Below are 10476 nucleotides of genomic sequence, written 5' to 3'. Positions count from 1 at the left end.
CGCCCCCGGGTGGTAAGGGTAGGTAACAACACATCTGCCACGCTGATCATCAACACTGGAGCCCCTCGGGGGTGTATGCTCAGTCCCCTCCTGTACTACCTGTTCACCCACGACTGCATGGCCAGGCATGACTCCAACACCATCATTACGTTTTCAGACGACACAACAGTGGTAGGCCTGATCACTGACAATGACGAGACAGCCTATAGGGAGGAGGTCAGAGACCTGGCCGGGTGGTGCCAGAATAACAACCTATCCCTCAACGTAATAAAGACAAAGGAGATGATTGCGGACTACAGGAAAAAGAGGACCGAGCACACCCCCATTCTCATTGATGGGGCTGTAGTGGAGCAGGTTGAGAGCTTCAAGTTCCTTGGTGTCCACATCACCAACAAACTATTATGGTCCAAACACACCAAGACAGTCGTGAAGAGGGCACGACAAAGCCTATTCCCCCTCAGGAAATGAAAAACATTTGGCATGGGTCCTCAAAAGGTTCTACAGCTGCAACATCGAGAGCATCCTGACTGGTTGCATCATTGCCTGGTATGGCAACTGCTCAGCCTCCGACCGTGTGGCACTACAGATGGTAGTGTGTACATCACTGGGACTAAGCTGCCTGCCATCCAGGACCTATATACCAGGCGGTGTTAGAGGAACCAGGCGGTGTTAGAGGCCCTAAAAATTGTCGAAGACTCCAGCCACCCCAGTCACAGACTGTTCTCTTTGCTACTGCATGGCAAGCGGTAACGGAGCGCCAGGTCTTGGACCAAAAGGCTTCTCAACAGCTTTTACCCCCAAGCCATAAGACTGAACAGCTAATCAAATGGCTACCCAGACTATGCATTGTGCCCCACCAACCCCTCTCTGTTTATCATCAATTCATAGTCACTTTAACTAATCCTACATGTACATATTACCTCAAATAGCCCGACTAACCGGTGCACCCGCACACTGACTCTGTACCGCTACCACCTGGACAGTTGAAGTCGGATGTTTAAATACAGCATAGCCAAATACATTTAAACTCAGTTTTTCACAATTCCTGACATTTAATCCCTGTTTTAGGTCAGTTAGGATCACCACTTTATTTTAAGAATGTGAAATGTCAGAATAATAGAAGAGATTTATTTCAGCTTTTTTGTTCGTCACATTCGCAGTGGGTCAGAAGTTTACATACACTCAATTAGTATTTGGTAACATTGCCTTAAAATTGTTTAACTTGGGTCAAATGTTTTGGGTAGCCTTCCACAAGCTTCCCACAATAAATTAGGTGAATTTTGGCCCATTCCTCCTGACAGAGCTGGTGTAACCGAGTTAGGTTTGTAGGCCTCCTTGCTCGCACATGCTTTTTCAGTTCTGCCCACAAATTTTCTATAGGATTGAGGTCAGGGCTTTGTGATGGCCACTCCAATACCTTGACTTTGTTGTCTTTAAGCCATTTTGCCACAACTTTGGAAGTATGCTTGGGGTCATTGTTCATTTGGAAGACCCATTATGCGTCCAAGCTTTAACTTCCTGACTGATGTCTTGAGATGTTGCTTCAATATATCCACATAATTTTCCTACCTCATGATGCCATCTATTTTGTGAAGTGCACCAGTCCCTCCTGCAGTAAAGCACCCCCACAACATGATGCTGCCACCCCTGTGCTTCACAGTTGGGATGGTGTTCTTTGGCTTGCAAGCCTCCCCCTTTTTCCTCCAAACATAACGATGGTCATTATGGCCAAACAGTTCTATATTTGTTTCATCAGACCAGAGGACATTTCTCCTAAAAGGACGATTTTTGTACCCATGTGCAAACCATAGTCTGGCTTTTTTATGGCGGTTTTGGAACAGTGGCTTCTTCCTTGCTGAGCGGCCTACCAGGTTATGTCGATATAGGACTCGTTTTACTGTGGATATAGATACTTTTGTATCTGTTTCCTCCAGCATCTTCACACGGTCCTTTGCTGTTGTTCTGGGATTGATTTGCACTTTTCGCACCAAAGTACGTTCATCTCTAGGAGACAGAACGCGTCCCCTTCCTGAGCGGTATGACGGCTGTGTGGTCCCATGGTGTTTATACTTGCGTACTGTTATTTGTACAGATGAACATGGTACCTTCAGGCATTTGGAAATTGCTCCCAAGGATGAAGCAGACTTGTGGAGGACTACAATTTTTTTCTGAGGTCTTGGCTGATTTCTTTTGATTTTCCCATGATGTCAAGCAAAGAGGCACTGAGTTTGAAGGTAGGCCTTGAAATACATCCACAGGCACACCTCCAATTGAGTCAAATTATGTCAATTAGCCTATCAGAAGCTTCTAAAGCCATGCCATTATTTTCTGGAATTTTCCAAGCTGTTTAAAGGCACAGTCAACTTAGTGTATGTGAACTTCTGACCCACTGGAATTGTGATGCAGTGAATTATAAGTGAAATAATCTGTCTGTAAACAATTCTTGGAAAAATGACTTGTGTCATGCACAATGTAGATGTCCTAACCGACTTGCCAAAACTATAGTTTGATAACAAGACATTTGTGGAGTGGTTGAAAAACGAGTTTTAATGACTCCAACCTAAGTGTATGTAAACTTCTGACTTCAACTGTATATAGCCTCGCTACTGTTATTTTTTACAGTTATTTTTTATTTCTTTATTTATCTATTGTTTACCTAATACCTATTTTTACTTAACTGCACTGTTAGTTAAGGGCTTGTAAGTAAGCATTTCACTGTAAGGTCTAAACCGGTTGTATTTGGCGCACGTGACAAATAAACTTTGATTTCATTGGCCCCTCCATGCGTTCTGTGTGTCGTGATCCAGTGCATCAGCCTAGCTGGTCTGTGCTGTATATGTCCTTTTCCTCTACAGCTTGGCTGCAAGTGAGACACCGACTCACTAGGCCTCTCCCTACAGTCAAAAGGCCTTCCTCATCTCTATGCTTCCCACATGAGAAAATACTACAGTTTACTATAGAATACTACATAGAATTCTATAGTAAACTTTATAATAATATACTACACCCGTGTCCCTTGATCATGTGTAGTACTTACTATAGAATGTTGTAGAATACTATAGTAAATACTACAGTATTATCTGAAAACAACCTGTAGTAAATACTACAGTAATGTCCACAAAAACACTACCCTTTTTCACTATAGTAAATACTACAGTATTTAATTTGCATACACCCTGCTCATTCCCCTCCTCCGTATCGCAATTTGTGCCAGCCATAAGTGAGAAACCTACATGCCAAGTATAAACCATATATTGTATTCCCTACAGGCTATAGAAGAGAGCAGAAGCTCTGAGCTGTCCATTTAGACTCCCAATCCTATTTACAGGTTATGGAAAATGTGCGATATTAGTATTTCTCCAATAGGTTTCCTGAAGGAGAAAGCCTCCACTTCTATGCCAAAGATAAAACAAAAACACTATAGTAAATACTACAGTATAATACAGTCTCCAAAAACACTACAGTAAATACTAAAAGTATACTACAATATGCAAAAACACTACATCAATTACTAAGGTATATCCTACAGTTTTCTTTTACCAGTATTTATACTGTGTGTTCTGTGATACTGTATAAAGAGCTGCTCTGCTCAGGGCCCCTTGCCACAGGCTCTAAGTGCTGAGGCATCGCCAGCATGTGATCCACCCAGCCGACTGGCCCCATACATTGTAGAAGAGAGCGCACAAACAGCCTCCATCTCTCTAACCAGAGAGATAGTCTCTTCTCCTGTTCAAGTAATGCAGGTGTTTTCTTGGGATTGTTGATTTGTTTTTGAACGTGTCATATTCGCAGCACTCGCCACATTTTACCTGTTCCTCCTTGTCCTTCAAATCAATTGGCTCTAACCGTATGCAGAGTTCCTGCCTCCTTTTAGAACAGGGGTAAGCGACTAGATTCTGTTCCAACAAGGCACCACACCTGATCATCTAAACTAATTGATCAGTTCAGTGATTGTCTAAACTCAACACACCTGGTCTTCCAGGTCGGTTAAATCCAAAACATGAAGTGCCTGCAACACTCCAGGACCAGGATTGTCTACATGTTTTAGACCATGCAGATAAGTGTGTAATTGGAAGCCTGCCAAAGGCCTATCTTGTAGATCAGCGGTGTCAAACTCATTCCATGAGGGCCTAGCCCCTAGTGTCTGCTGTTTTTTCCTTTCAATTAAGACCTAGACAACCAGGTGAGAGGAGTTCCTTACTAGTCAGTGACCTTAAGTCAAAGGGAGGAGCAAAAACTCACACACGCAACCCCTCTGTAGAATCAGTTTGACACTTGTTGTAGATCATCCACCATCTTAGCTCCTCACAGCCTGTTCTGTCCAGACTCCACCCATGCTGCCCAAGGTGCCTCAACCTCCAGGGGACTGAGATCCAGTATTTTTATCCAGCATCTAGGTCACCTCCACATGGGACAGTCATGCAGTGGAGTCCAAGTTCAACAAGGCTCTGCTTTATCCTATTTTTCTAGGAGAAAGACCCCTTGTCATTGTACTGCAATACACTGTCCCTGTTTCCACTAAAAACAACTTCAGAAACCCTGAACACAGTGTAGCAAAACAAGATGGTGTATAATATTATTAATGTTTAATATCCCCAAACAAGTCAGAAAAGGCTAATTACAAAGTAGGCTTGAACATGTTTATTATTAGAAATTAAGGGCTATTCGTCATCAGTTTGAGACACTTTATTTCACTCATTCAACTTAGTGGTCTGTCTGGGAGGTTTTTATCAACAGGATAAATCAACAGGAGGCCATGAGTTGGTCAGAGGGCTAAGGGAAGTGGGGTGGGGCTAACAGTTAGCAAAGACAGTGAGAGCAGGGGGGGTAATAGGGAGGGAGGGTTATACAGTACAGTGTACATGAGGCAGATAACAACCTTGCTACACATAGACAAAGCTCTGTTGGCTGGGTTTACACAAGCTTGGCTCTTCTTCCAAGGTGTTCACCGGGCCTGGCTCTCCGACTCTTCCTCATCGTCTTCATACATCTCTCCCTCCTCCTCGGTGGTGGCGTCCTGGTACTGCTGGTACTCTGACACCAGGTCGTTCATGTTGCTCTCTGCCTCGGTGAACTCCATCTCGTCCATGCCCTCTCCGGTGTACCAGTGCAGGAAGGCCTTGCGGCGAAACATGGCGGTGAACTGCTCGGAGATGCGCTTGAACAGCTCCTGGATGGCTGTGTTGTTCCCGATAAAGGTGGCGGACATCTTGAGACCACGGGGCGGGATGTTACAGACGGCCACTTTCACGTTGTTGGGGATCCATTCAACGAAGTAGCTGCTGTTCTTACTCTGGATGGCCAACATCTGTTCGTCCACCTCCTTCATAGACATCTGACCACGGAACACCATGGCCACGGTCAGGTAGCGTCCGTGACGCGGGTCGCAAGCGGCCATCATGTTCTTGGCGTCAAACAACTGCTGGGTGAGCTCAGGCACAGACAGTGCATTGTAGCACGCACTGCCACGCGCCGTGAGGGGGGCGAAGCCAGGCATGAAGAAGTGCAGACGGGGGAAGGGCACCATGTTGACAGCCAGTTTGCGGAGGTCAGCATTGAGCTGGCCGGGGAAGCGGAAGGAGGTAGTAACACCGCTCATGGTGGCCGACACCAGGTGGTTGAGGTCTCCGTAGGTGGGCGTGGGGAGCTTGAGCGTGCGGAAGCAGATGTCGTAAAGCGCCTCGTTGTCAATGCAGTAGGTTTCGTCTGTGTTCTCCAGCAGCTGATGGATGGACAGGGTGGCGTTGTAGGGCTCCACCACTGTGTCTGATACTTTAGGGGAGGGCACCACGCTGAAGGTGTTCATGATTCGGTCAGGGTACTCTTCCCGGATCTTGCTGATGAGCAGGGTCCCCATGCCAGAGCCTGTGCCCCCTCCCAGGGAGTGGGTGAGCTGGAAGCCCTGGAGACAGTCACAGTTCTCACATTCCTTCCTGACTACATCCAGTACTGAGTCCACCAGCTCTGCCCCCTCTGTGTAGTGGCCCTTAGCCCAGTTGTTACCAGCTCCACTCTGACCTATAGGGCAACAACACACTTCAAGATAGAGCTTCAGCAGTTGTCAACACTGCATTTGTACAGGAGCTACACATTTACATAATGTTTTAATGACATTTGGTAGCATTTACTGTAAGTAAATAAAAGCAAATGTCTTTAATGGAAATATTACATCAAACTATTTATGTTGTTAGTGATAATGACAGAAGAGACTGTAAATGGCAGATTGTGGTCAGGAAGTAACAACCACTCTTCTAATGCCATCACTGAGCACTGTGTCCATATTTAACCCACGTTGGACAGACTGATACTGACCGAAGATGAAGTTGTCTGGTCTGAAGAGTTGTCCGTAGGTCCCAGAGCGAACACTGTCCATAGTTCCTGGCTCCAGGTCTACTAGGATGGCCCTGGGGACGTACTTAGAGGCTGGGGAGACACAGCAGATGTTGTTACCTGCAACGCCCTAATAAATACTACTGTATATCAAAGTCAAATTCAGTACAATAGGATTAAAGTGGATATTCTCAAGTCTAGATAAACCCCAAAGAGTGTTCAACTGAAACAGGTCATTACAAGTATTGAGCAACAGGGCTTTTAGTGTTGTGTAGATGTGTATTTAGTTCCAGTATCAGACTCACATGAGGCCTCATTGTAGTAGACACTGATCCTCTCCAGCTGCAGTGGGGAGTCGCCCTCATAGTTCCCTGTAGGGCTGATGCCATGTTCATCACTGATCACCTCCCAGAACTGCACAACACAAAGACACAAACATTACCAGTAACACGTAGTTCTATACAAGCCAAGTGGATGGAAACTTCTCAGCAGACTTAAAGTCGGGACCATATTGAACTATCACTGGGGTACTTGGAGCTGAAATTAGTGGGGGGCTCTAGTAAAAACTGTTAGGAGTGTGGGATAATGGGCATCTAGGCTTTGTCTGCTATCCTTCCTGGGTTCTGCTCCATGACCCCATTTAAGCCAACAGTTAGTCCAGCTGTCTCCACCCTCCCCCAGGGCCTTGGGCCGCTAGATTCATACTGAGGTAGAGGCCCTCTCAGGGGGGACGGACTCCATCTGGAGAGGCTCTCTCTGCTTAACACACACATATATATGCCTGCACACACGTACAGAAAGTGTGTTGCTAGGTAAAAAGACAAACGAGGACAATGCCTAATGTAGTCCCCTTGATCACTTCAAATATGTATACTGTCACTGAGTGTATAGGCCAGTGTGTGTGTGTGTATGTATCAGACAGAGAGACAGACACAGAGCCCTATGAAAGACTAAAATAGAACACAGACAGACACCCGCAGGCCCACTCAGTCATCACTATCAAGGGCAAACACAGGACACGTACTTGGAAGGAGGATGCCAAATGGCCATATCAAATCACAGATTAGATATTGTCAATTTTACTGTGCTAATCTCAGTTTCTCATTACTATGCAATAGAAGGTCCTTATCTGCAAAGTGCTGTTCTCCTTTAAGCAAAAAACACCACCTGGGCATTCACTAAAAGCAGACAAACACCAAAAGGATACTGTGCACAATAACAATGGTCCCTCAAAAGCCCCATATTGATCCCATATTGGTATCAGTATCTGTGTCACTCAACAGCCAGCCAGATGGAGTGACATTAATCCCATATGGTGTCAGTGTGTTGACAAAAACAACCTTTCCTCTATCCCGCTGTCCAGACTGCTGTGACCAAGGGCACCACACCCAGTATGAAGACTATCTTAGGTCTGAGTTCCGACAATGGTGTCCCTCTTCCTCTCCCCAGGTGCTGTGCTCCATCCCTCTCCTCTGCAGAAGATACTCCCTAGTTCTCTAATTATCTATCCTGTCCCAAACAGATGTCCCCTGCCATCTAAATCGGTAATTAGGAGATCCTCTTGTTCCTTAATTATGGCGCTGTAACTTAATCTGGCAATATCTCTTCTTGGGGACAAACAAAGAAACAGAAAATAAATAAGAAAGGGAGAGAGAGAGATTAAAGGGAAACCACTTGACAGCGATAGAGAAACAGAGTTATATGACTAAAGAGTCTGTAGGGACTTTTTGCCCTCATTCTGTTCCTATCGCTACACTGGCAAAAGTGTAGATTTCTTCCGTTGTCATCGGACTTCATCATGTACTGCATTAGCAATGGCAGATGTGTGGTGCTAGTAGACAGACTGCCATATCATAGTTGAGCATCAGAATGAGGTCACCATTGCAGTATATCAGATGACAAAAAGTCCCACTCCCAACACATTCTCTCCCCCTCCCCATCTCTCTGGGTTTCTCTTTGTTGGGAGTAACCTGAGCATTATGAACAAGTCATTTTCCCAACAACTGCCCCATTAGAGAAACGGTGGTCAGAATCAGCAAAAGAGCTGAGTCACCAGTGAAATACTCCAGAGGGGAGTGAAGGAAAGTGGATACATGACAGGTTCACTTGTTCAGCTGTGGTAAAACAAGTATGTTTCAGCTGATGCTGTAGATTTGGTTCTGGGTAATGATGATAATGGTGATGAGGCTGATTATGATGAGGAAGAGGTTAGTAGCTGTCCTAAATCACTACGGAGGCACCTGAGGCTCAGAAAAGGCTGCCTTAAATGTTATGAATAATATATGTGCTCATCAGGTTGACGAGACAGTATCATTAGCCCCCCATGTCTTTCACTCTGAAATGATTGCCATTTATGATCCACCATGTTGAACAAATCCATGATAAATCGTCTCCACCTCCAGTAGACTCTCATAGATCATAGTGAACTAATGTAGTCTATCCCCAGATGGTCAAAACACAACAAAAGAGGGGAAGAACTGTAGACCGGTTTAGTTTTAGATGGTCATATGCAACATCAACTGATTGGCTGGCTGTAAGTGCAGGTGATGTCATCCAAAACAGAGCAACAACAAAATAAGAAGCTGTCTACTGTAGGCTAAAAAACAGCCACAGACCATCAAAAATGCATTACAGCTTCAGACAGAAAAGCTTTCAGCATTTAGGCAATACCCTTCCTGAAGACTCACTGTCTAATAGACCGTCAAACCTGACAGCAGCCCACACCACTAGTCAGTGCGATTGTAGGCTATCTGCAGTGGTAATTCAGGACCAGGTATCATCATTTCATCCTCCGGTAACAAAACTTTGATTAACTGATCCATTCAGTTTGCTGCGAAGTCAAACATGTCATATATGTCTATCTATATAGGCTATCAACTACCACATCTACTGGAGGCTGGCATGCTGCTTAGAGAAAGAGAGCTATGCTTGTCCTTGTTGCAGCGGCCTGTAAATTGTACTCGGGCCCTCAGTGGAATGTTTGCGCAGCGGGACCAGCCCCAACAGTCCGAGCCTTTGTCTGGCCCCCCTGCAGTCCACCCGAGGGCGTGGTGGTTTTCAACAGTGTCTCACCACGCCTTTCTGTGCATCAACACTCGCAGTTTACAAAAGATGGTGGATCTCTGGCCGTTTACCATTAAAACAAATGGTCACAGTTCCGGTCTGTTTAAGGTGTGGGCTCTCCCATAGGCACCAATGCGACAGCATCTGAGTCAGGTCTGTTTACTATATTGACTGTGTATGAACCAGAAAAAAGGAGAGTGAAATGCCTCACTTCCTTTCCCGTCTCAGAGTTGAGTTCTATCTACCCGAACTACGCATCTCTCGCAATCTGCGACACAGGATCCCAAACTATTCAACTAACCTAACGTTACTGAGTAAACCCGCTACCCCACAACTTCGGTATAACTAAATATATACGGATGCATTACATGCAAAAAAAAAGATTACATCACAATGCTTTAAAACGGCACAACAGCACTTGCGTAAAAATATTATAACGGTTAAACTAGTCAGCTCTTGGGAAGATTATTTTGTTTATACCTTGGCTCCGATCTGGTTGCCACATTGGCCGGCTTGAAGGTGAACGATTTCCCTCATCCTGTCCTGTGTGTTATGTTCGTCTTCTTGTGGATGTGGGCGAGTTGACTGTTGTGAGCGACTCGAAGAGGGCGCTGGTCCCAGTTGCACACGGAAGCAAAGGGTTTGGTATGTGCTGAGTGGAGGTTTTATCTTGCGCAGGTCTGCTGTGTGGCGAAACGGGTAGTATGTTCCACCAATTGCTGACGTCATCTATGTCCTGGAGAGAGACAGTCGCTGACCAATGGCAGACACCTGCGGCAGAGCATCCCAGTGTGTGAGTCAGGGAAAAACTAACGGGACGCGGCTGACTTGCAGACTTGCAGACTTGCAAACCGATATTTAATTTTCGAATTGGTTAACATTTGGTGAAGGTTAAGGTAAGGGTCAGTAATATATTTTGGCTAGTCGTGGCTGTCAAAGGGATGCTGGTCAAAAACACACATGTACACACACACACACACACACACACACACACCGTACGTACACACACACACACACACACACACACACCACCACTACGACCACGACCACCAACATTTGAAAAATCCCAGAGTCACGTGAAAG

The 10476-nt window shown here is 45.4% G+C and overlaps 1 protein-coding gene across 1 annotated transcript; it reads right to left on the bottom strand.

The window, feature by feature from the left end:
- Positions 1 to 4626: 4626 nt before the first annotated feature.
- Positions 4627 to 10045, bottom strand: tbb3 (Tubulin beta-3 chain). The gene is made up of 4 exons (NM_001140292.1): positions 9874 to 10045; positions 6636 to 6744; positions 6313 to 6423; positions 4627 to 6018 (listed from the first exon to the last, which is right to left on the bottom strand). Exons 1-4 carry the CDS (start codon positions 9928 to 9930, stop codon positions 4946 to 4948), a joined length of 1350 nt encoding a protein of 449 aa, NP_001133764.1. The 5' UTR covers positions 9931 to 10045; the 3' UTR covers positions 4627 to 4945.
- Positions 10046 to 10476: the final 431 nt, after the last annotated feature.

Source organism: Salmo salar, chromosome 26 (genome assembly GCF_965601325.2).
Source record: "Salmo salar chromosome 26, fSalSal1, whole genome shotgun sequence".
NCBI classification, from domain to species: domain Eukaryota; kingdom Metazoa; phylum Chordata; class Actinopteri; order Salmoniformes; family Salmonidae; genus Salmo; species Salmo salar.
Note: the sequence above shows the minus strand (reverse complement) of the source record. Positions and strands in the feature narration are given on the sequence as shown.

Excerpts from the sequence above, each read along its gene's own strand:
- tbb3 (NM_001140292.1), bottom strand. The coding sequence starts at position 9,930 with ATGAGGGAAATCGTTCACCTTCAAGCCGGCCAATGTGGCAACCAGATC. Across the intron at positions 6,745-9,873 it reads GCAACCAGATCGGAGCCAAG|TTCTGGGAGGTGATCAGTGA; the intron begins GTATAAACAAAA and ends TGTGTTGTGCAG. Across the intron at positions 6,424-6,635 it reads CTACTACAATGAGGCCTCAT|CCTCTAAGTACGTCCCCAGG; the intron begins GTGAGTCTGATA and ends GTGTCTCCCCAG.